The sequence below is a fragment of the Anopheles funestus genome, chromosome 3RL, assembly GCF_943734845.2.
Source record: "Anopheles funestus chromosome 3RL, idAnoFuneDA-416_04, whole genome shotgun sequence".
NCBI lineage: Eukaryota > Metazoa > Arthropoda > Insecta > Diptera > Culicidae > Anopheles > Anopheles funestus.
The window spans coordinates 84,366,776-84,392,055 of NC_064599.1; the positions used below are offsets into that span (position 1 = coordinate 84,366,776).

Below are 25,280 nucleotides of genomic sequence, written 5' to 3' on the forward strand. Positions count from 1 at the left end.
AATTAGTTGTAAGAATGAACCACCACATAACATTCCTTAGTTAGTCCCTTTTAAAACAGTTTTTCTTATCGATTAAACCAAAAAAACTGAGTAATTGTGTTGCATGTGTTGTATTGTCACAAATTCTAAAACTTGTTTGTATATTAATACCCTTAACAGCATTAAATAAAAAGCTTAGAATGCATCAAAACAAATTTTACAACAGAGGCTTTTTCATTCCATTCCATTTGTTGTATGGCACACATGTGATTTACATGTTATCTGTAATTTCTCTTGCTCTCTCATACAGATTGCCGATCGAAACATGTACTAGTGGTTGCTGTTCCAGTAGGAAATTGCAGTCAACTATTAAAACGTAAAATTGAACGAAAATATCGACCTTAATGTTATCGGTGAAACATAAAATGGTAACCGGAAGGACGATGGCGTTATACTGTTGGTGTTTACTGCTAGCAGTACTAGTAACTGATGCACTTCCCATCACCTCGAAACCATTGGACAACAATCCGGACCATCTGACGTGGGAGGCTGCATGGCTCTCCGAGGACAACCGGTCATCGGTGCCACTAGGTGGAAAGTCAAAAAAAATCACTCCCAAATCTATCTTTATCACACCATTCCTCAACAACTATAATACGTCCGCATGTCCACCGGATTACAAGGTGGACTACAACGGCAAATGTATTCAGGTGGTGAGCATCAACACGGCGGACATTCTGGTGACGAAGCTTCAGAGTCTCTTCTCACAGCATGGTGACGGCGGAAGTAACGGTCCAGGTACTGGCGAAGATGACTACGACTACGATTATGATTCGACGGGACCGTTCCACGTGAATCTTCCACTCAGTATCGATTTACCACCGGACCCACCACAACAACCCGTTTCGCAAGCAACACCTAATCTAACATACAAAGATATTCCCGAACCAAGCTTCTACGACAGTGCCATGGTGGAGATTGCAACAGTCGACCAGGACAAGGCAAAGATAACAACTGTTTCGGTGTTCGACTCGGAAAAACCATCTTCCGTGATGCCCTTTCTTCCCGCGTCCACCTCCAGTACATCCGAACCGGCAAAGGTGGACCAAAGTCACGCCGAAAGTACGCACACCGACATATCCTTTCTCGCGTTCGAAACCCTTCCCAACGGAACGCTGGTCGGACAGGTGGAATTGGAAGGAAAAAATAGTACGATGGTGCAGAGTATTATTGTTTCATCCACTACAACTGATGTACCGATGGCCGACAGTGGCAGCACAGCGGAGTCTACAATCATTAAGCTCGATAGTAGGGCCGGTACAACGACTGATCCTGTTGCTGATACAACTTTTACGGATGGTGATGCAATAGCGAGCACAGTGCTACTCACGCAGGACGTGTTAACGACAATGGCAATGCAAGAAGACGATAGTGGTAGCAACTCCACGGAAAAGGAAGTAGATGATGCAATCATTGCTACGGACGTTACTAATATAGGTGCGACCAGTACTACCGAACAGAACGAATCGGATGTGGAGCGAATGAATCTGGAGTTAAAGGAGGAACTGTTATTAATAGACAGTAATCGCAGTTCGCTAGCTCCACTAGATCCATCGGACGTTTCTGAGATGGATCCGAATACATTTCCAACAGTTCAACCGCTACCAAGCGACGAACAAACAGTCGTCATTAAAGACCCTAAACTCATTACATTGAAAACAACAGTTTCTCCACCGCTACGTCCGTATGTAGCAATACCTACAAAGCCTTCAGTGCAGATTATTACGCCGATCAAGGGCAGTTGGGATCTGGGAATCAAAGGTGGATCAGCACACCTAATAGCTGCTAGCCATCTTAACCAACAGGATCGAACAACGCGTGCGACACCGGAAACAACCACGCCAACGATCAATGCGGAAAGGTCGACCGAGGTAACGACTATTCTGATAGCACGACAAGAATCTCAGGAGGACACCAAAAACAGCGAGAAAGTGAACCATCTGGAGGCTCATCAGCCACTTCGCGGGCTATACCCGGGTAACATTAATTTTGCGTATCATAATTTGCCTGAATCAACGAATGCTTCTACTACTGAAGTGAGTGAGTTCACCGTCGAACCTGAGACTACAACCACAAACAGCTTCTTGCAGGTTCGGCCACTAGCATCCACTCCGCCGAGTAGTAGTAATATTAATTACTTAGAACAACTGCGTAAAATAAACGAAATCGTAGCTGAAAAGCGACGTCACCAACAGCAACAAGAGCTACACCTCGGTGCAAGTTCATCCACTTCGAACATACGGTTCCCATCGCAAGATGACGAACAAATGTACAGTGCAGCAAGTAACAATTATCAGACAAACGGTGTTCGATTTCCCGGTACAGCAACAAACCGTCTACCTGCTTCCAACAGCAATCGTCTACCGGATATCTTCCCCAAGAAATCACCAGATAGTACGACGCAAAGGCCTGTCTTCTGGTGGCTCCCGTCCGGCTGGGAGGTCGACCAAACGGGCAACAAACCGATGCTTCTGCGTTTCTGGTCCCGGATGCCACTAGTACGTGATAGCGCATTGCAGCCAACATCGGCATCACCCACGGAAACTGTCAAACCCGATCGTATTGATACGGATGCTGAAACTAATAACAACCGATGGCGTTCGGCAACAGGCTTTCAGCAACATCAACCGATTACAGGTACATCACATTCGGTGGCAACAGCGCGGGGCAACTCTAAAAGTCCAAGCGAAAATTTCTACAAGGAGGTATCTGCCCAGGAAGTTTACAAGGTAATGAATGCACGTCAACTGAACCACCATCATCAAAGATAGGCCGGTTAGTTTGTCTTTTGTTCCCAAAATAATCCAAACGCCCCGCCCTTCTCTCTGCCAGTGGGTCAAACGTACTCATGCTTGAGAACGCACACACGTGTAACGAGAATACGGCAACCTTTACCAAAGTCCATACCAGCAGGCTTCGCAAGTCCAGCTTTAAGTATTACGTAATATGACCATGTCTACCAGGCGCTAATCCCACGGGAAGCTAGAAGATTACGAGCGTAATTTAGTGCACGTGTGCGTATGTGTGTCTGTACAGGTTGGATATGAGAAGAGATATAGGGATTGTCGTCGTTGGTTACTCCAACGTTTTCCGTTATTGGTAGGAGGTTAAAAAGGTAAGAATCGCTTCCAAGCTATCGTCCTTTTGCCAGTGTATTATCATTTTATTTCGTCATGCAATCTTTCCTTCTCGTTTGATTTTTCAGCACCCTGCTTAAAGATCGTCCTCCATACCGTCCTACATTACAAATCAGACAATCTGTGATATTGTGTTTAAAAGTTGCTGTCTTATCTAACGTAAGAACATGTGGTAAACTGTTTTACATTTTTCCTCCCAACACTCTAAAGTTATGTTATATTTAAGAGCTTCCTGCAACACTCGATGGTGTTGCTGTTTTTACAATATCCAATCTATTTCTATTGAAAGGACGCAAAAGAAGTATTTTCGTATTTTGAAAGTACTACTCTTTCCAAAGGATCTTCCCATTACGGTAGGAAGGTACGATCTTAAGGCGTAAGTGTAGTGAAACATCACACGATTTTAGTTCAACATGTTCTATGTCCGATTGATACTCACACAAATGCATGACATGTGTATTTGATTTGAGTGAGCAGCAATATGAACAGATAGTAGATTTCTAACAAACAAATACATTTTGATCGCACTAAAATAGAAACGCATCAATAATTTCTGCATTGGAGTACCGAATTTGTCTAATTTGTTGTAATACCTTTCTAGTACCTTTCATTCAACCTGACCAGATCCTGACTAATTGTACATATATTGGAAGTACTAGTAGCAAACGATATACCATTGTATTAAGACGTTTTATGAACAAGACTAGCCGTTAAGATTTCTATTATCTATTAAACTTTTAGCTAACTCGGTACTCACCGACACACATACACACACAAACGCCTGCACCCTTTCATGATGAAACAGAAAAAAAAGTTCAGTACTGTATGGCGAAAGATAGAGAAGCAGAGAAACCCCTTATCTACTTACCCCTTATACTTATACTGTGAGGTGCGATATGTTTATGTAAACCTGTTGCTTATATGTTACTGTACAATGCGTCATGTTACGTTTAGGGTCGTGTTAGAAGATGTGTGCATTAGAAACATAAACAAACATTCTGTTCTTATACCCTTTTTGATACTTCGTCAGTTTTTCCAGTGCTACTAGTAGTAATAGTAGTAGCTGCTGCTGCATCAAAAATATTTTGTCCGGATGTATGTGCCAAAATATATATACATTGGTTTTGTGTGCGTGCATGTTCATGTTACGCAGTGGAAAAGCGACCTAATCGTCATAAGTCATAAAATCATAGTTTAGTGAGCTATAATACAATTGCAAAACAACGAAGCGTGTCTAAACTATGTCGTCATACATCACAGAGCCAATAATTTCTTGTATATCCTGTTTCACGGATTTTCTGTCCAATTGTACAATTTTTAATCAAAAACTTAATTTTTACTAATGTCCTAACAGTATAATATTTACTCGCTGTTTGTATCGGTTTTAGGTGTAGGTGTTGCCAAACAAAAACAATTAATCTTTATTGGCAAGGAAGGATACCTTTTCTTCAGATTAGTACTGATGGTTTACTGTAAATATTGTTGTCGATGAATAACCGACCAACGCAAAATATCCGTAGAAACGACCGATTATAATTCTTATTGTTCTTTACGTTGTATCTCGTGTTTGCCTTTGTAGTAACCCAGCACTCAGCCACTAATTCAGCAGTAGCTGTTCGATGTTGTGACATTGTAGAAAATTTTCCTCTAATGGCAAATGATGTTACTCTACAATAGCAAACATCAAAATTTTGTAGATTTACGCGGTTGCATTGCAGTTAGGCAAAAGCATCGATTCGGGTGTACTACGTATAAAGTACTGAATGAAAATTAAGTACGATATTTTTACATCAATCCGTAACATGATCCCGCTCCTATAGTCGTTGAACGCACAAATGAGAATATCCTAACAGGTGTTAAGGATTTTGATAACAAGCAACTAGCACTCCTGTTATGTAATCGCCGGTCGTAAACATATAGCCTGACTATTTCAACCAAAACAGTATCCTTTAACTGTGCAGTTAAGTAAAATACGGACACCAAGCCTAATAAGTCCACCGTTCTAGGAAGAATAATAGAAGGCAGACGGCTCATCTAATAGCCCCTATAAGGAACGCATAGTAGACATGACTACATATATCTTACAGTCGTAAATTTAAACATAAAACCAATCAACAAACGAAGAAAATTATCGTACACATTTATTATTAGTGTTTCTTTGCTATAGGTTTACAAAATGATGACAAAAGTGACACTTTCAGTTGCTTACAATGATGCGCATGATGACCTATTGTCTTATATTGATTGATAAATTTCAAGTTCTCTCGTTTATGATGCTAATGCTCTCTTTGGTACTTTGTAAAAGCTAGGAACACCTGCTCCAGACTCGTTTGTCCAATCGAGTAATCCTCAATATTTAACTGTTGCTTTGCTCGTTCCATCACACCAAATATCTGCGACCATTTCATACTATTCGAGCGGATATAATAAGTCAGCAGATCCTGGTATTCCTCCCTAAAAAAAGCAAGCACATTGAGCAAAATTATACAATGCAACAAGAATTGTCGCAAACTGCATGCTTCTTACTTGAGATGCGAATCCGGAAACTGTATGATAATGTGATCTTTAATGTTCTGCAGGTCAAGCGTATCGCTTTCTTTTCCTTTTCCACCACAGTCTACACGCTTTGCCTTGACCGTTAATACAAAGCCTTGCGAGAACTTGTTCTTCAAGTGTTGCGTCGAACCGATACATTTGAACTCACCGTTCACCATGATAGCCAACCGTGTACAGAGTGCCTCACACTCTTCCATGCTGTGCGAGGTGAGTACGATCGTTTTGCCACTGTCACGCACTCGACAAACACCGTTCCAGAGGTTACGCTTCGCACCCGGATCCATGCCGGACGTCGGTTCATCCAGGTATACGACCGACGGGTTACCGAGCATGGCAAGAGCGGTGCTTAGCTTACGCTTATTGCCCCCACTGTACGCCTTAACCTGTTTGTCCAGATGCTTTTCGAAACCAAATTCACGGGCAAGGTACATAGTCACAAGCATTATGTTAAGCCTAGGCACACCGCGCAACAGTGAGAACAGTTTCAAAGTCTCTCGCCCGGTAAGATCCTCGATCAGTGCATCAAACTGTGGGCAGTAGCCTATGTGCTGGTGAACCTTCTTCAACTGACTCTTCAAACTGTGACCCTTGATCCAGGCGTCACCAAAGGAGATGGTTTCATCACCGGACAACATCTTAAAGGTGGTCGTCTTGCCAGCTCCATTTGCACCGAGTAATCCGAAGCATTCGGAGCTAAAAATAAAGCGGCATCAATGAATAGTTTCATTACAAACAGCACCGATGGACTCACCTGTTGATTCCTACGCTCAGTTGATTAACAGCAAGGAATTGATTGTAATACTTTGTCATTTTATGGGCTATCAGGTTGGTGCGCGATCGTTCCTCTACCGACATAGCAGTTATTCGTTCATTCTCTCTCCGCACGTCAGAATCGATTTCAGCCGTATCTGAATCGGTCTTCATTTTGTAGTGCTTGCGATGGTACCATTCACGCACTTTCTGCACGACCAATTTCATCACCTTGAAATCGAGCACAAACAGTATTAAGAAATACACAACCGTCATGGTAAGACAGTAGAACAGATGTCGTCCAATACCAGGACGCTTCCATTGATAGTATTGTAGACCATCCTCACATATTGGTAACGGAGTTACACCTGGCGGTCGTACTGCATCACAGGTATCGATCGTAACAGACATGTGGCTCAGATTGACGATAGCGTCACATAGAGCAAAGTGTGGAAAGATCAGAAACACATTCGACAGTACCTCAGACAGCTCTTCCAGCTCGAACATATCCGTTCCTAGCAGGTACACGAAAATGAACAAAGCTGTACCGGTGACGATATATGCAACACTTATTCGGATAAATGCGGCTGGGGCCACATTGTAGTATAGCGTTACGATGTACGTCAGCGGCAGTGCAGGCACTCCAACGAACAGGAACACTGAATAAAGGCGAAACACTTCACCACCAGTGCTAAATCCAGGTTCTTGGAAAATGGCAACGGTTATGATGATAAAGATACACACGAAAGCGTATGTCAGGTAGTCCCAGATGAAGCCCGTAAACCAATAGGTTAGACGGTTCACACCGCTTACGAGTTGGAGCAGCTTTGCTTTCGTAACACGCTCGCGAATGTAAAAGATCACGTAAAATCCAACGACAAATGACATTGCAAAGCCGGTATAGTATGCCAGCTGGAAGCCTAGATTATTAAAGGTGCGCATCAATTGGAGCTGCAAAAAAGGACCCAATATAATGTTATTCCGGTTATACCCAACATATTTACCCTTTGGCCCAGCTAATGGTTCTTACGCGTGTTTCGTCGGTGTACGGTAGTGGGAAGTTCGTGAGGGAAATATTATATCCTGGCGACTCGGTAAACGTAGTAAGCAACGCATTATGCATCATTTGTAACGCGGCAGCAGGCGAATGTAGTGCCTCATTGTTGAACCAAGCGGTCAAGTTGTCATTTAAGATACCAGCTCCAACGATAAACTGGCGATTTACCAGCATTAGATTCGCGTTAGCAAATTGCAAAAACACATCTTCCATCCACTCTCTACCGCGTAGTGGTATGCTTGGGATACTTTGGAAGAGCATCATGTAGTTTTCCAGGATCCTAGAAGATTGGTTCAAGAAAGCTTTAATTTGTCTCTGTTTGCTAGACTGCGATTGTTGCACTTACCTTTCCTGAAGGGTACCAATTTGATCCTCTGGCTCCATCTGTATCAGTGTTACGGACGGGTTGTAAAACCGGAGTCCTATAGCTCGAGCAGGCATATCTCCGGATCCTCCCCAGTTTCGAACGACCGCAATTGTTACTGCTACGAACAGCACCGGTATTAGCACCTGTACTACCAACAGGAACCAGTTCCGATAGGTCTGGTAGATTTTTTTCAAAAACAGGGCCCATATTTGATAGAGGAACAATCTGGATCCTTCTAGCAGTTCATAATCATCAACCGTAGTACGTGACTCTATGTCTGTACCGGTACTGTACGAATGCAAACTGTGCAAACTACCTTCTTCACCGACCTGCGTGGGTTCAGTGGAGTCAGAACCAACCTTCATGAACACCTCCTCGAGCGTGGTAAGTGAAATACCAAAGTCACAGATTTTCAACTCCTCGCCGCGTTTCTCCAAATCTTCTAGCAATGTTTGAAACCCTCGCGAGTGTTCCTCTTGAAGCAGATAGGACAACTCTGAGCCAACATTCGATTCCACCTGTATGGAGGGAATATGGTTGCGTAGTACATCCGTCACCTGTTCCACATCACATTCCGGCCTTTTCACGCAGATCAACCGGTAGCCAACACCATACTTTTTCTTCAAAAAAAACGACGATCCAACCGCTTTCAGCTTACCATCCGCCATAATTGCGATACGATCACCGAGCATGTCCGCCTCATCCATGAAATGCGTCGATAGAATCATGGTGCGGCGCGTTTTCTCAGCAATGAGTAAATCCCATAGGGCACGTCGTGCCGCCGGATCCATCCCGGATGTGGGCTCGTCACAGAGTACTACCCGAGATCCGGCACACAGAGCAATGCCGACGCAAAGCTTACGCTTCATGCCACCGGACAGACTGGACGAGCGAACGCCCGCTTTGTCTACCAACTCAAGCGATTTGATGTATCGATCGATCTCATACTCCGTTTGTAATTTGGAAAGCCCTTTCAGACGCCCGTAGAAGTACAGGTGTTCACGCACCGTTAACCCATCGAAGAGGATGTTGTGCTGGGGACAGTATCCCAACGACATGCGCACCGACTTCATCTCCGTTCTTATATCGTGACCCCAAATGATGGCAGTGCCGGAAGTGGGACGCTTCATACCAGTCAGCATCGACATGGTGGTGGTCTTACCGGCACCATTATGGCCAAGCAATGCCGTGATTTGACCTTCGAACATGTTGAACGTGAGTCCCTCGACGGCTATTTTCCGGTTGGAGTATATTTTCCGAAGTTCTCGAATTTGTATCCGAGGGATGCGACCCTTCGGTTCGGCTTCAATGTTATCATTCATTTTGTTGGTAGCAGTTTGACCTATTGGTTCTAAGAGAGATTATAATATTGATGTGAGTGTCAAAGTATTGGTATATTAACGACCAGTCAGAGTGTACTTACCGTCAGTGGTGGGGCGTTCACCGCACCAGAACCGTTTTGTAACGAAGAAATACCAGGGTTGCGCTAATCCGAAGTCTCCCGGAAACACCTGTTCAATGTAGAGTGCAATTAGCATGTAGATAACAGCATCACCGAGTAGCATTAGCAACATCTGGCCGATGTTGATATCATCAACATCACTGTCATGGAATAGTGTCGACCACTGTACGCCCTGCGTTGTGCCCTCGTACACACCAACCAGTCGCATCGCAAACCCAATAGCCGAGTTGAGAAGTAGCGCTGAACCAAGTTTTTGGGAGACGTTCAAGTTCCGGTAGTCTTGCACCATGATGATGTATGGTGCGAAGGCAAGGAACCATATGATGGCTGCCACAGCACCGCCGGAATTAGCCTTTGAAAACAGTGTACTCAGCATGAAGGAAAACGTTATTATCGCAATGCCGTACACGAAGAAAATCAACCAGATGACACTCCAATCGGAATAGGTCAGCACGGACACGTTCGGGGTCGAATACCAGGGTATTTTCAAGAATAACACTACTAAAACGATCGATATCTGCGTAAACACGAAGCATTTCACGAACCAGGAACTCCACAGTACCCAATTCTGTAGGCCCATAATCTTCATAGCCTCTTTGATTTGTTTCTCCTTCTCGAATAAAATGTTCTTCACAATGCTTATACATGGGTATATAAATGCTAACATCACTGAAATTGGTAGGAACGTAGTCAGGCTAGAAGGGAAGCTATCCTCCCGAAACGGTGGATAAGGGAAACGCTGCAGATACACGTCTGGTATCGGGTCCGGGATATTTTTTACTTGCTCTGCAAATGCTTTAAAGATATAGTGCTGCAGTGTAAGAAATCCTTCCCGAAAGTATCCGGGCGATGGTCCCCCATCGCTGTCTTCTGCAAACCGGGCACCACCGTCAGGTCTCGAGCCCCAACGACGATCCGTCTGCCAGCTGTGACCAACTGTGAATTGAGCACGCTGTTCGCCGGGGAACCGCAACCTGTAGTTTAGACGCTGTGGTAGTGCACTTGTCCCATTGAGACGTATGTCGAACTCAACACCTGCAAATGCATTAGTGCCCAGCAGAAAGTCCTGCAGTGCCGACCCATTAGGTAGTCCATGCACCTCTAGATTCATCCACTCGCCGACTGGACCCATAAGTGTGCGTAATGCAGGTCCATCGGGTGAGTACGCGATAGTCTCTTGGAAAGGTACGACTAAATTCCTCCTGTGGAACAGTGATAGTGGGAACATAGAGAACGCTTAATATTGTATTGTATATCTCTCCATTTGCATGATGCAATGTACCCGAAATAGATGTGTGATACGATGGAACAATGAGAATTGGTAGATCGAGCACACCTTATCAATCGGTGGGCATATCTTTAATTATGTTTCCCTTCCTTTTCACTCGATATAGGCTGCCAAAGATTGTTTTGCAAGCTCGATAAAACCTCCACACAATGACTATTGGAAGTCAACAATGGACTGCAATATCTTGCTTGGTCAATGCTTCGCCCACCCAGCAAAAGTTAACTTAATCTCTCACTTACCTGATAGCGCTAAAGTTGGTGATATCCAACGGCTGATATACGGAAACGTGCGGAACATGTTCGATTTCGGTCAAACTGCGTAGTCCCACCATTAGCAGCATGAAAAGTGGCGGAATGAAGATCTCAACTAAGCTGGAAATTTTACTTCTCCAGTGTAATAGGAAGTTCTTCCACAAGAGCAACGAAAATTTTGCCCAACCAGATGTTCCAGTTGGTTGTGTAAGCGTTGTGGACGGTGCTGTGCTTGTCGATTGCGCAGTTAGAATAGCCATTTTATTTTGTAGGAACTATACGATCGAATTAAGCAGAACATGTACTTGTGTTAATGATGAAATCACTGAGTTGCACTTTGAACGCGAACTGTACGAAGGAGACTGTAAAATGCAAAATGTAGTACAACACTGATACTGACACTTTACTTTTGAAATCTCACACTATCGGTAAAAAATACGCTAATAGTTTTGGTATTACACTATCAGGTACACTACTTCGGCCAAATGTTAGATATAACAAGTTCTCTTATCTTCGACACTGGTTTTACTTGATCAGGCACAACTTAATATGCGCAAAGGCGCATGCGGTGCTAGCACCGGAAGCGGTCCTGGAGAAGACCGTATTGTTCCGTCAATGATCAGCGTCAAACTAACCAGTCACGCCTGGCACAATTTCCGGATAACAAGTTTGAAACCTATCTTTATCCACCACATAGATAACCCGTAAGTCCTTTCTTTAGTGATAAACATTTGCTTCGATTTTAACCCAACTTTTGCTCATAGGTGATCTGCTGCCTGCAAACCGACAAGTATACGAAATAGCAATATGGATAAATTGATAAAGTTAGCGACACTTGATAAGGTATCACGATAAAGTATCCGACCAGTATCGAACATTGGCTCTAGATGTAGAAGTGCTACTGTTTCCGGATAGCCACATCGACCACAACTCATTCTCCATCGATAGTGCCGTTTTGATGGGTTTGGAATTCACGACCTTAAAATAACTGATTTATGAGACAAGGCAGCAAGTGTCCCGCGAACGGAAACACTTGTAAAACGTACAAAATAGTGTGAACAAACTCGTGCTGCAGTTACTACATACATGCTATGTGTTTGGTTCGCACACATTAGACAATTTTTATCGAAACCTGGCATCTTTGTAGTATGTCAAGACATTATTTGCGTTGGTTGCATCTTTTTCCAGTGAATGGAAATGAATTAATTGTTGCTTTATTTAAATAGCTAATCAGGTAGATTTGCATGAGTCGGGAAATAGGTACAAACGAATAAGGAATTTCATTCCTTGTAAAGCACACGTACTGAGTCTTGCGACAATAAAAGTTGTGTAAACAACATTCAACAAACCATCATAATACATTTTAATGTAAAAAGTAAATGTGTAAATCATTCTGTAACCGAAACAAAAAAAGTTAAGTTAAAATAAACGAGCTGCCAAAGCACTAATCTAGCGCGATTCCATTTCAGTTCGTCCGTTAAAAAAATCAGGAAAATATTTCATGTAATTAAATCCTGAAACCTATTTCAATTCTTAACAAGCCTGGAAGAATTTAAGCATACTGTTGATGTAAAATCAAATTCAATGTTTATCAGGTAATTGGGCTGCCGGCTTGCCAAAATATTGCGTATCGAGTGCAAAATAAACCTTAAGACTTTTATTTGCTTTTTTATTTGTAATGTTGCATAAGCGCTGTAAAATCTACGGCACTAGACCAGAAAGTTGCCGTATTTTTTAAAGAACGTTCTTAGTAGTACCCTGGTTTAATATATCAACATGATCGGTTGAATCGCTCGCCACATGATCTTCGTAGCACATGTTAATTACATATTGTACATACAAATTGTGCTAGCCAAAAATCGCTGCTTTTAACGGGCCTGTTAAATGGAAGATTTAATTTTACTAAATAACTAAAAGCAACTTATATTTCATAACGGTCGTTTTAAATTGCTTTTCAAACGACGCTTTTACCCTAGTACAATTTGTACGCCTACTTGTATGCAATAAATTTTAGAAACAAGTGATGGGTTGCTTTTAAAATTTTATCAAAAGTATGGGGCAGCCCGGTGGTGTATGTGTTATACGGCGCCGGTTCCACACCACAGGACCGAATATCAAATCACATTCGGACCGTACCACGTAGCAATGACTGATAATCCGACTACGTGGTAAAACAAGTCTAGTAAGCCAGAAATGGCCGTCGTGAGTGGGGGAGAGACCTATGGTATGGTACGGTTTTAACAACAATAATTCAGTTTTTAATACTGCAACACAAATAGAAGAGTATAAAAAGAGTAGCTAGTATCCGTGATATTCGCTTATCCGCTAGGGGCCGAGTCCCGATGAGCATGGATAATCGGCGTTCCACTGTAAAACGTAAATTTGATCCACATGCCTACCTTTCTTTACACATCTCGGGTAATGTTCGTAAACGTCAAAAAAGACGGTCGCTTTGTTTTGGTATTTGTTTTTCATTCTTTGTTTGGAATTATTAAAATCAGTTGTTCCCTGGTTTCTTCTAGAGTGCTTGAACACTATATTGAAGTGAATAGTGAGATCGTAAGACAGATTATTCATTTGTTGTACTTATACGTTTTGCCCTCGCTGATTTCATCATCGCCATGGAGTTGTTACAGCTGGAAAATCATTTGATTCAACTGCGCGCTAAATTGAATGAACGCAGAATAAAGCTATGGGAGACGCCATATATAACACCGGAACGCCTAGGCGATGAGAAGGAAATGTTCAAACTGGCTGAAGTGCTTGGTCCAGAGCTTAGTATACCGGCAGATCTGTGTATGCAGGGGCTAAAGGCGCTGCAACGAAATGCGCTGGAGAAGTTGCAATCTAAGAACGAATTTCAAAGCATGGGTATTGCAACGGTAAAGATACGAGCACCAACACAGACTGGATCTAATCAGGAATTTGATTTGAAGGTGAAAATCACAGAACTGGGCAGTCATCTATGCGAATTGATTGGCCATCGGCTCTCTTTGGATCCACGAAAGTAGGTACGGATTTAGAATGATGTAAAATATATATTTATACATATTGCTTGCCCGAATTTAGGCTAAAGCTGGTTTGCTCGGGACAAATTGTTAGCAGTATGCGTTCGCTTCAGGAACAGAAAGTGGCCAACGGTTCGACTATAATGGCTCTGGTAATGTTGCATAGCGAGGAGGAAGCGAAACGCGAATGCTCGACGTACGATCGTGTGCATAAGATACGCACTGATGCTGAAATGCTTATCAACGAAAATGATAGTTCGAATTTTTTGAGCGTAAGTTATAAGTATAATACCTAGATTAATTTCGAAAAGTAGATGAGTTGTTGTTGGCAGTATTAATTTGAATTACAATTTACTATATATATTTTAGATCGAGGACCAATCAGGCAATGCGATTTTTCTGCCGAAAGAAGAAAAAAAGTCCCTCTTGATGGGACTTGCGCTTTACGAAAAAGGTAAAACCGCTATGGTTGCAGAAAATTTTGAAGAAGCGCTTCTCTTACTCCTCGAAGCGGATCACGACTTTCGTTTGTGTAACTCAAAACTACTCGACGTCGTCGATAACTATGCACTGCTCAATCTGGACATTGTGTGGTGTTACTTATGTTTGAAGGTAATAACTCTTCCATGCTTCCAATATTCATGAATTTAATTGTATTGTTTGCTATACTGTAGAATCTAAATCAACTACCGGATGCAGAACAGAGGCTCAAGGTGTGCGAACTTAAGTTTCAGCAAAGTTACGGCAAGAACATGCAGCGTGTGACTGCGATACGAGGGGAACAGTCGAACGAAAAGATACCGTTGGTAAGACTCCATCTACTGAAGGCGATCCTTTATTATTACCAGAACAAACGCGACGATGCCCGAACCATGTTCCGTGTGGTGGAAGCGGAGCTGTTGAAACTTCGCATCGACGATGACTGTCTGAGCCGACTGATGGAGTGTGGTTACTCCATGAAGGAGTGTCGTATAGCTTTGCGTGCCTGTACGAATGATGTGGAAGCATCGATCGAGTTCATCCACAACCGTAGACAAACACGCGAAACAAATGCAATTCGCTCCGAGCGTGAGCGTAAGCTATACAAAACGATCGACCACGATGCATCGTCCGGAGATTCGCAGCGAATTAAGCTCGAGCTTGTCGATCAGCTGATGGAGATGGGTTATCCGGAGGAGCTGGCAGGGTTGTCGTTGAAAAAAAGTCTTAACGACATAAACGGTGCACTGAATGAATTGGAAACAAACAGTGAGGGATTGCAAAACGAACTGCTCCATACGGTGTCCGTGAATGTGGACCTACAGAAAAAGCTTGAGGCGCTCGGTTTCCAGCCGCAAATAGCGCTTGTAGCACTCAAGCTCACCGCAAACGATTACGATCGTGCTACGAATTATCTTCTCACAAACGCACAGAACGGCATATACAGCGACGCACTGCAGCGAGCTGTTGCTGAGTTGAATAATAAGCAAACTACTTCCGAGACAAATTCATCTAAAGAAAACACATTACCAACCAGTTACAATTCTAGAGAAAAGCCATCAACGAGCAAACGCGCCACCAGAAGCTCCATTTCTACCGATGAAGCAAAAATGGAAGAAAGTAAACGCAAAAAAGAAATGCTTGACATTTTATTCAAAAACTTTTCGCAGGATATACGGACGACGGATGAGGATTCACATCTGGATTTGCACCTCGACGAGGAAGCAAAGTTGCTGGAGCAGTACAAGCAGTTGCTCGACATGGATTGACAGGATTGCCAGTCGTTGAATAGGTGCCAAACAAAGTCGTTAGAATGTATATTACCCAAAAAATAATAAGTGCATAGCATTGATAGGCGATTACCAACATTTGCCTTAGTTTTGTAAATGTAGCTGTTGTATCAACACTGTCTCTCAATTTTGTCAAAGACATTTTTGATTGGAATGTTCGTTCATCAGTTACTGACAAATCCTTCCTTCCTGTTTACATCTTTTTTTTTAAATTTATCTTTTGAATGCAAGAATCACCTAACTATAGGTTTACGTTTTATCTCAAAAACGTAAGCGCTATTAAATGGTTTTTTATAATTTTTGCAAATACCGACATCATGTATCATGTTTAAATAATAAATGGACAGATTCTATTTCAATGCATGATTTGATATACATTCTGCTATTTATTTTATGTCATCACTATAAACAAGAAAGCAAAACGTAGCTTTTTAGTTTTATAGTACCGTATTTCCTGGTGTACAAGATGCAACTCGATTTTTGGTAGTAGAAACCAAGCTAAAAGTAAAACTTTTTTTTTTGAACCGAATACATCATAAACATTGTACTGGTTGTTAGGACCGTATGCATTGCTCTCACTCTACAAGCATAGTTGTGCACTCGTGCATAAGATGCAGCTCTGATTTTGAAGGACAAATTTCGGGAAAATTTGCCCCTGCATGCTTTACAGCTATAGAACAATCGTTACATAAGAAATTGGGATGTGTCTTCATGTTATTAAACCATTTTATTTGCCGCCAACTCTATTTCCTTACAAACGTCAGTTCATTTAGAAACGTCAGTTTCTTTTTTAATTCATAAATCACGTCGTTTTCTATCTTACATCCATCGTATTGATTCGGTCTGGTATTGAATAAATGTGTAGTAAATGTATAATGTTAAAATGTTAGGTTTCTACAAAGATTTTACAATTCAATGATTGATATACAGCTAGGTACCGTAGTGGCACAATTAACCAGTCCAGTGAATGCTTTTATAAAGGCAGACATGACACCAATGGTTATTATGGAAAAGGTTAGATAAAATAATGCTATCAACTATGCACAAATTATATTGACGGCTCCACCAATCTCTACAAAACTAAGCATATTTTAGTTCATTGCTAGAAACACACCTTCCTCATCGTGCACATCGGAATCGATATCTTGTTCATTGCCGGACTGTGAGCTATCCACCGAACTATCCAGTTTTGCTTGTACCAAACCTTTCCATCGATTTTTTTTTACAATTTCATCCGAACTGGATCCACTTTCGTTAACGGTGGTGGTAGCAGCTTTAAGCCATGCCAACTTTCGTCCGTGTTTGTGTAGCTTAGGCCAGCGCATGGAAGGTACAAGCTTTCGCAGTCGTACGACTATCGAAAGGCCACGTACTTCATGCGCCGTGTGTCGTGGGTCAATTACACTAAATAAATTCAGCGGAACTATATAACGTTGCTCATCATCTGCCTTCACAAATTGCAGCAACAGGGAGTTGTGATTGGCGACAAGGTCGTATCGCTCCACGTCCGGCGCATGAACTCGTAGAATAATAAAATATTTATCCTGCTGCCAAACGGTCTGCGCAAAATGGTAATCGGATACTAGCGGCTTTAGGTGTAACTTTCGACCGTTTCGTAACAATTTTTTCGATTCTTGCTTTTCGTTTGACTTTGCTAGTAATTTTGTGTTGGGCATTCGTGAAACTTCAGATGGTTCTGAAATCACAGAGGCAGGTATCTCGGAAATACGGCGAGATTCTTCGATAGGTTGCGCTTTGTTATCTTCCTTTCTTGGTGCTGCAATTTTTTTCATCATATTCATCAGCTCCTGTGGGGTAAAGTTGACCTGCATAAAATCATCGTCAGTATCGGCCACGGTACTAGATTCGTCCTCGTTGTCCAGTTGTAATAAGATTGCTAGCTTATCGTACACAATATCCGCAATAATTGAAAACTCATCCGACGAATTTTCCTCACCCAAGACCATCTCGTATCGGTGGCATCCTTCGATGCGATTTGCACTTCCCCACGGTAGAACTCTTGTGACGGTTGCAACCATCGTACCTTGATTGTGTTTTTCCAACCATTTATCGTAGATTGCATCTGCGACCTCTTCGGTCCATTCGGTTGCGCCATTCGGGGGATGAATTTGTGCTAGCGACCCTTTAATGGCCTGGAAAAAAGAAATTGCAGAGAGAATGTAAAATGAAAGTTACGGCATAACAATAGGAAGGAAAGGAACTTTTACCAAAAACGGAACTGAGCGAAGCAGTTTCTCCGAAATTTTAAACATATAACTGCTTTTAAATGTGCCGCCAAAATCAAGCAGAAACACTTCAGCCTCTATGCCGTTGTCAACCTCTAACACCTTCATTATACGCGCACGATGGTAACAATGATCAAATAACACCAGACAGTGTTGATGGATTTGTGGGTTCTTTAGAGGAGTTAATTTACTTCCGTCTTTGACAAATTCTTTTATCGCGTTATCAACTTCTGATATTCTGCGGAAATGGAAAACAATTAAAAATAGTAATGCAAGCAATTGCGATAAATTACGGATATATTGGTTACCTGTCATATCGATACACGAAAAAATTGTCCGGTGCAAGATAGTGTCCAATAATTACGTTATACGTTTTCTGCACAAGAAACGTATCAAACTGATATTGATCCGCGTCTCGACAGAGCGAAAGCTCTTCAAACGAGCTAGATGAAGAATACGGAACATCGAATTCGGTCGAGACCAAACCCATTTGATCTGTTTCTACATATTGTTGATATCCAACCGATGGGTTCGTCAGTTGTGTGTCATATTCCGATTCACCATTGTCACACTGTACGGAATTGGACCGAATTTGCTCAAACCCTTCGTCGGTGAGGAACATTTGCATTCGTTGATTAGATTTCTGATCGTCAAAAAAGCCCGTTTTCGCCTCGTTTAACGTTCCCAGTTCTTCCATATTGTCTGGCTCATCCAGTTTCTTTTGACTGTTTTCCTTCTTCTGCTTTTCCTTTTCTTGTATTTCATATCGTAACGATTTTTCACAGTCACACACAATTTGCCGAATCTGCTCAAACGATTTCTTGTCCCCAATGCCAAACTGTTTGGAAATCACGGTCGCACCAATTCGCTTCGTTGTTACCATTGCTTTCACACCTTGCAACTGCTCCGTCAGATATAGATCATCGATCCACACGGTGTCCTTTATGACAAGCAGCACATTGCTCTCAATGAAACAGTTTGGTCGATTCGCATGATCTTCGATCCATTGTCTTACGGTAAGTGTTGCCGTTTTGTCCCAGTCCTGTTCGTAATCGTGTGGCACGAGCGAGGCAATGCGAACGTTCAATGCTTGCCCCGGAAGCTTACAGAATTGCTCGGGCAGAAATAGCAAGGCAGACGATTTCACGTGAACTATGCGACCAGTGTCAATGAGCTGCAGTTGTACTTCGCAGTTATCCATACTGAAAGCAAATTCAAGAAGGAATGGTTTGTTCTACATCACTTTCGCTGTCTAAATGAAACGTGTAAACACAACACATACCTCATTTCGTCGTAGTTGATGATGCGACAACGGGAGTAGCTTTGCTCGTGGAACACAGCGCACAGCTCGTTTCGTCGGGGCTCACCATGCATCTGATGGCGGTCCTCGTTGGCATAGTATGCCTGCACAGCAATATCCTGCATCATGTAGCGCCTGTTGTCGTTCAACACTATCCAATTGTTTGCACTGACAGGTTGATGCGCCTCCAGATGCACGGCATAGTGCGCTGGAGAGAAAACGTGACATATTTTCAGCCTTATCTTGCCATTTATGGGCACGGTTTCTATTGCCATATCGTTCGGCGTAAGTGCATGCCTAAACACACAGTTTGGAATGCTACGACAAACTGCAAACCCTAACACATGCGTGCAAAGCATGGACACTGCGCGCCCATCGGCGATTTTGGCACTTTCATGAATGCTTCGGATTTTCTGAAAAATGTCAATGTGCCGAAAAATTAGAATGAAGAACAAAATGGTACGTTAATGAAGGATTTAATTTGTTAGTAAGGGCATAATCAGTGGCGGATTTAAATTTCTGCGCGAAGCGGAAAAGTAAACGGAACCCCTGTAAAATTCTTGGATTGGGAAAATAGCTCAGATTTTATACAGTTGCCAGCAAGGGCCTCTTAGCCGCTTAGTCCTCTTAACGTTAAACCCGCTGCTGGACATAACATACATTTAAAAAATAGCTACGGCTTTGGGCAGATGTCATTACCTTTGCATACTCTAGCAGCTTCTTCGAAACTTTCGGCAAGTGCAGCTCTAGAAAATCGACCAACCTCGGTAACTCCTGATTATTGTTTTCATTCAGCAACACCAGCGATGATGGTTTTCCCTTCGCTTGTTTGCTATCACATGGTAAATATGGAGACTCATAGTACTCGAAGGAGCAGGCATAGCGTCTCGTAAACGTTGACCATGTCGATGGCAGAGAGTAATGGATTATGTGTTGCGCCTTTGTTATCTTCAAATCTCCCAACATTTCGTCGCTGCACACAAAAACCACCATATCACCTGGAAGTTGCTCGTCCCAGTTCATGAACCCGGCGTGCTGCTGTAAAACCGACCGCTCATTACACACAATGTGATTGATCGAGTTTTGTTTCAGTGTAGTTACGATCGGAAACAAATCGTTACCATCTTTGCCAAACACGATCGTGCGTTCGTTTCGGTAATTGTGTAGTCTTAGTTGTCTGATCAATTCGATCTCTTTCTGGTCGTCGCTGGCAGATAGTCGAAAACTAAATAACGCTTTTGCGTACACTGCCGCCTCGATAAATGCCCCGATGCAGATAATCATGTTGTGATAACGTTGAAGGAAGATAGCAAGCACCGGTATCCAATACCCGGCCGTGATGATCATCTGCAGACCTTCCTTTTCACAGGTTTTGCAAAGCAAACGGATTTCTGGTGCAAAATTAGACCAGATTTTTTCGATATTATCAATCACCACCGTTTGAATTCGTTTTCGGTTGAAGGCTTCCGGCACGCGTTCGTACAATCGCCGATAACTGGGTGCTGTTGTTACCAGGATCGCACATCCATTAAAGAGGAGGTTCTAATAGTATGAAGAAGAGAAAAAATATCATGTTCTTTGTAGATACAACAACAACACCTTTTGACAAAACGCAATATGCAATAGAACGTACGCAATTTTTCGTCACGTTCCGTATGCCATAACATTCGAGGACGGTTAGCTCAGGATGTGCCACAGAGTTAAGCATCGTCCGGCAGAAGAAGGCGATACGTTGAGCTTCTCGTGATGAGTGGCATATGATGATGGCAATTGGTCCGGCTATAGGTGGGACCAGTGACTCTTCAACTTGTCTCTGCAATAGGAAGGGCATGATTAGTTAAACGAAGAAGACGACTAAGCTTACAATCATACTTGCACAACGGAGCAAACGGCTGGCAGATAGGCAAACGTTTTGCCCGTGGTGGCCCCATTAATGCAAATGAATGAATTATCACGCAGTATGTGTGGCCAAGAGAAGGCCTGTAGACGATGTATTTTGGTGATACCTAGCTGTTCCAGATTTTGATGGACTCTCGGGGTAAAGTTGGCTGCTTCAATACGATCGATCGGATTTGGAAGTTTGGAACCATGTACCAGTACGCGATAGTGACTTCTGCGGGAAAATAAACTACAAAAAGAGGCACACGAGATGTTAAAGACGTCTGATTAATACTGAATAGCATGTCGGTTTGCCCAGCCTGGCGGTAAATCTTCGGTACTCCGTGAGATGCAACAAAGTACACGAACATATTCAGTGTCCAAAGAAATGTAATTCACTTTATTACAAATTCCCAACATATTGAACATTATATTTTTTGTTAGCAACTACCTTTAAAGTAATATGTTGTAAAAAAATAAAAATAATTGATAGCAAAAATGGCTTTTCTTGCCTTCATAATAGGACAATACTTGCACGAGTATTATAATGATCCGTACGATTAATTGAAAACTGGGCACGGCTGAACCATTTCGTTCACGGACAGTAAAAAATACATTGATGTTCTTACCATTTTTCGTCCTGTATTACTTTTTCAAATCGTTTCAATGAAGCATTGGAGCCACTTGTTGGCATTTTCATAGGTGCAAGAAGAGAACTAATCGGTATACCAGCAGGAGAAAATCCCATTGCAGAAGGTGCCGATTGTTCAGACACAGGAACGATTTGTTTTTGCTGATTAAGATTTGCTTTGACTTTGGCGATTTTTTGCATAAACTTAGGAGCTGATCCACCTCCTGCTGACGCTTGAACATTTACCTCCTTTACTAATGGTGGCGTATGTTGCGGAATCGGTACAAGTTCGCGAATGGTCGGGCTTTGCTGCACAGTAGGATTCATCGGCTTTATGTGCATAAGCTCGTATTCGGCCTGTGCCGATTGGGCAACGTCGATTGTTAATGATTGCGGGCTAATACGGATTCGAGCTAGTGGATCAACATGCTCATCTTGTAGTGGTGTTGCTCGGTAGTGTTGCTCGGTGGTTGTTTTGAAAAGCATTGTCGAGGCTGTTGTTGCTTGCAGCGTCGGTTTCGCATGAGTTTTCTCTTTACAGTCATTCAAAGGAACGCTTTTCATCCTTTGTGCCATTTGATGCTGTATTTTGCGCCTCAATTTTGACAATTTCGTGCCTGTTTCACTTGATTCGGCACCATTGTTATCTTCATTTTGTAACGTTGTGGTGGATAAGCTGTTATTTTCAACAGAATTGGACTGCTTGTCAAGAACTACGCTTGGTTGGTTCACTGTTACTCCTACCATACTGACCGACTCGTCAAAGTGTCGCTCATTCAATTCATTCGAAACAACATATTGTTTATGCTTGTTCACCGTCATACCAAACGAGGAAGAGTCGTCCAGGAGCTCGCTAACCAACGAAGACGCAGGGCTATTAATCGATTTTCTTTCAAACATGTCTGTAAGAAAACGATTAAAGTTACCGCATTTGCAACATTTTAAAAGAAATACAATGGATAAATACACTTACGATGAAGAAAAGTCTCAGAGTCAACGATCAATCCCATACCCCATTGCGATAGAACGTCCATAGCGTTAAATGTCTTACTATTGGTGTAGAACAGCAAATCACCAAAATCTTTCGATTCCTTGCCGAACTGGTATGAGGACACATTTGCAAAGCATATTTTTTGGATTTCGTCAATGAGGGACTGAATCATTTTGTTCGCGCTTTTATTCCACGATAAACATATCGCTTTACGAAATTCTTCCTCTAGCGGGTGGTACACCTAAAACAGTACGACAAAGCAATTTGTTAGAAACAAAAAGAAGCACAATAGACAACGCTTTCTTACGCAGTGCGCAGGTAGAATGTTTTTTATAGCTCCCTGCTTTACGCTCGAGGTCGATTTGTCCTGAAATTCTTCTGGCAATGGTTTTAAGTGTTCCATGTCAACATTCTTCGGATAACCTTCATCGATCAACCAGACCCGATACGTGCGCATTCTTTTATCCTCTTCCCTGATGCCATCCACACAGCAACGGGTCCAGCGAGCAAGCGATGGCTCGAAATACGCCACGACCTGTACGTATGATATAAGCATCTCGTGGAAAACAATTTGGAAGTGCTGTCTTTCAATGAATCTGGCATTGCCTCTTACCTCGCCAAAGACCGGTTCGTAATCTACAAGCTCCTGTTTCATGTAGTGTTGCTCACAATACTCATCGACCGCATCCTGCAGTTGTTTCAGTTGTTTTTTCTTGCTACCCGGGTGAAACGGTTTGTACCAAAACTTGTGAGGATTTGAGAAATATGTAATAAAAATTTGATTTTCCATCGTAAACCAATTTGAGAGTTAAATTCCTTTGAACAATGTATAAAATGTGCGTGCTAATTTAATTCTGACGAGCGTGCTCGCCATCAAAGCTGCTGATTTCCAAAAATTGCTAAGCACACACGCACACACACAAATATTCCACACCATCTTTCGTAACGTCATTTTTGACAGTTCGTTCTGCGAGGGAGAATGTGAATGGATGAACTTTTCGTACGATATCAGTGTTGTATCGTTATTTTGTGTTTTTTTTCAATTATATACCTAGCAGAAGAAACCTACATCAAAGAAACAAGTGAAGCTGAGTGGTTCAAAGGCTTGAAATCCTGCACGCCGAACAAACGGGAAGAACGGAGAACCCTGCAAAACGATTTTACCCCCATTGCACCTGTTGGTTGCAGGATGTCATTTTTGACAGTTGCGATTGGCCTTTGTCAAAACTGAAAGATTTTTTGCTGCATCTTCTCGTACACGTTTGTAGGGCAACAGCGGGATAATTCGCAAATAGAAGAACGATATTGGTTGTGCAAAATATATCGCTTCGATAGATTGAGGCAGCTGGTGTACCGTAACGGCTAATAAGTAGTGTAACAAGAATAAGCTTCCGTCTTCCCGACGCACACTAAATCATGCCGCGAGGTAGTACTGTTTGCTTTGTTACAGAAAAGATGGTTGCAAAAGAGAGAATAAAAAAAGCAAAACAAATGCACTGAGATGCTGCAGATCTAACACACGCACACACATAACTTTCCGTCGATCAACAACTAAGCTTAAATTGATTGTGCCGTCCCTTTGTAGGAAAATACGTAAACCATAAGGGGCGCAACCGCAACTTCACGAATCCGGAAGAACTAGAAGCACAACGTAAGAAGGATGAGGAGGAAAAAAAATGGCGCAAGACACGAGAACAAGGCTCGGAAGATGACGAAGACGACGAGGAGGACAATGAGGACGGCGATGAAGATGATTCGGATGAGTCCGAATCCGATGATGAAAATGCAAAAGGTGCACAGTCGGTAATACAGATTCAAAACCCGAACCGTGTGGCGAAAAAGTCGCACCGAAAGGTGAACGAAGTGGACGAGGACGAAGAACCACAGTTGACACGTCGGGAGAAGGAAGAGTTGGAAAAGCAGCGGGCAGCGGCGGCGTACCAGAAACGGCACGCAGAAGGTAAAACTGCACAGGCAAAAGCTGATCTGGCACGATTGGCAATCATCAAACAGCACCGTGCAGAAGCAGCGGCCAGACGTGAGGCTGAAAAGAAAGGTATCAGCAATTGGTAGCGCATTTCGAATCAACTAGTTTAATTGACTGCTATCTTGATTTTTTTTTTCGCCACTAGATAAAGAATCCAAAATGAAGAGCACCGCATCTTAGAGCATATCCATTGGCAGCAGCTGTAGGGTTATGGCATTCGAGATGAATTTTCGTACGCACCTCTAGCTTCGCGATTAATACTGATCACATTGTACTGTCCCAATTTTTTGTGAGGGCGGATGAATGTAATGTGATTCCCGTCTTGGAGCCATTTCAGCTGACCACAATCCCTAACTCCTAGTAGATAAGTCGATAATGCCGTGAAACGTTCTTTTTCACTTCTTTCCCTAGAAGTTCAGCTAGAGTGTTGTACATCGATACGCAGTAAAGATAATTGTACGATAAATATAAAATTCTAATCGGCCATGCTGTCTCATGTAGAGAATGATTTACTTGGCGAAATGGTATTTTTTAATGATAGTAGACATAAAGTCATCATATTG

At 42.5% G+C, this 25,280-nt stretch overlaps 5 protein-coding genes across 6 annotated transcripts in view; 3 read left to right on the plus strand and 2 right to left on the minus strand.

The window, feature by feature from the left end:
- The window catches only part of LOC125768441 (protein folded gastrulation), a 65,347-nt gene extending 60,027 nt beyond the window's left edge, over positions 1-5,320 (plus strand). For both annotated transcript variants that reach the window (XM_049436075.1, XM_049436076.1), the window contains exon 4: positions 290-5,320. In XM_049436075.1, coding sequence (XP_049292032.1) covers positions 384-2,810 — 2,427 coding nt within the window. In that variant the 5' untranslated portion in view covers positions 290-383 and the 3' untranslated portion in view covers positions 2,811-5,320. The remainder of the gene's footprint in view (positions 1-289) is intronic.
- LOC125768440 (phospholipid-transporting ATPase ABCA3-like) lies at positions 5,320-11,608 on the minus strand. The gene is made up of 7 exons (XM_049436074.1): positions 10,896-11,608; positions 9,330-10,570; positions 7,886-9,257; positions 7,513-7,819; positions 6,484-7,433; positions 5,703-6,425; positions 5,320-5,630 (listed from the first exon to the last, which is right to left on the minus strand). Exons 1-7 carry the CDS (start codon positions 11,165-11,167, stop codon positions 5,453-5,455), a joined length of 5,043 nt encoding a protein of 1,680 aa, XP_049292031.1. The 5' UTR covers positions 11,168-11,608; the 3' UTR covers positions 5,320-5,452.
- On the plus strand, positions 11,608-16,197 carry LOC125768442 (NEDD8 ultimate buster 1-like). Its single transcript, XM_049436077.1, has 4 exons — positions 11,608-13,914; positions 13,977-14,187; positions 14,285-14,527; positions 14,590-16,197. The coding sequence occupies exons 1-4, from the start codon at positions 13,529-13,531 to the stop codon at positions 15,661-15,663; spliced, it is 1,914 nt and encodes a 637-aa protein (XP_049292034.1). The 5' UTR covers positions 11,608-13,528; the 3' UTR covers positions 15,664-16,197.
- On the minus strand, positions 16,113-23,849 carry LOC125768439 (uncharacterized). Its single transcript, XM_049436073.1, has 11 exons — positions 23,344-23,849; positions 23,038-23,265; positions 22,713-22,971; positions 21,738-22,641; positions 21,103-21,358; positions 20,864-21,043; positions 19,930-20,772; positions 19,213-19,643; positions 18,239-19,132; positions 17,913-18,168; positions 16,113-17,837 (listed from the first exon to the last, which is right to left on the minus strand). The coding sequence occupies exons 1-11, from the start codon at positions 23,518-23,520 to the stop codon at positions 16,776-16,778; spliced, it is 5,490 nt and encodes a 1,829-aa protein (XP_049292030.1). The 5' UTR covers positions 23,521-23,849; the 3' UTR covers positions 16,113-16,775.
- Positions 23,850-23,965: 116 nt separating this feature from the next.
- LOC125768450 (28 kDa heat- and acid-stable phosphoprotein-like) lies at positions 23,966-25,201 on the plus strand. The gene is made up of 3 exons (XM_049436091.1): positions 23,966-24,156; positions 24,316-24,786; positions 24,863-25,201. The coding sequence occupies exons 1-3, from the start codon at positions 24,147-24,149 to the stop codon at positions 24,895-24,897; spliced, it is 516 nt and encodes a 171-aa protein (XP_049292048.1). The 5' UTR covers positions 23,966-24,146; the 3' UTR covers positions 24,898-25,201.
- The last annotated feature ends 79 nt before the right edge of the window (positions 25,202-25,280 follow it).

Excerpts from the sequence above, each read along its gene's own strand:
- LOC125768442 (XM_049436077.1), top strand. The coding sequence starts at position 13,529 with ATGGAGTTGTTACAGCTGGAAAATCATTTGATTCAACTGCGCGCTAAA. Across the intron at positions 14,188-14,284 it reads ATAGTTCGAATTTTTTGAGC|ATCGAGGACCAATCAGGCAA; the intron begins GTAAGTTATAAG and ends TATATATTTTAG. Across the intron at positions 14,528-14,589 it reads GGTGTTACTTATGTTTGAAG|AATCTAAATCAACTACCGGA; the intron begins GTAATAACTCTT and ends GCTATACTGTAG.
- LOC125768450 (XM_049436091.1), top strand. Across the intron at positions 24,787-24,862 it reads ACGTGAGGCTGAAAAGAAAG|ATAAAGAATCCAAAATGAAG; the intron begins GTATCAGCAATT and ends TTTCGCCACTAG.
- LOC125768440 (XM_049436074.1), bottom strand. The coding sequence starts at position 11,167 with ATGGCTATTCTAACTGCGCAATCGACAAGCACAGCACCGTCCACAACG. Across the intron at positions 10,571-10,895 it reads ACCAACTTTAGCGCTATCAG|GAGGAATTTAGTCGTACCTT; the intron begins GTAAGTGAGAGA and ends ACTGTTCCACAG. Across the intron at positions 6,426-6,483 it reads CTGAGCGTAGGAATCAACAG|CTCCGAATGCTTCGGATTAC; the intron begins GTGAGTCCATCG and ends CTTTATTTTTAG.
- LOC125768439 (XM_049436073.1), bottom strand. The coding sequence starts at position 23,520 with ATGGAAAATCAAATTTTTATTACATATTTCTCAAATCCTCACAAGTTT. Across the intron at positions 21,359-21,737 it reads GTAATACAGGACGAAAAATG|TTTATTTTCCCGCAGAAGTC; the intron begins GTAAGAACATCA and ends CTCTTTTTGTAG. Across the intron at positions 18,169-18,238 it reads TTCGTGTATCGATATGACAG|AATATCAGAAGTTGATAACG; the intron begins GTAACCAATATA and ends CCATTTCCGCAG.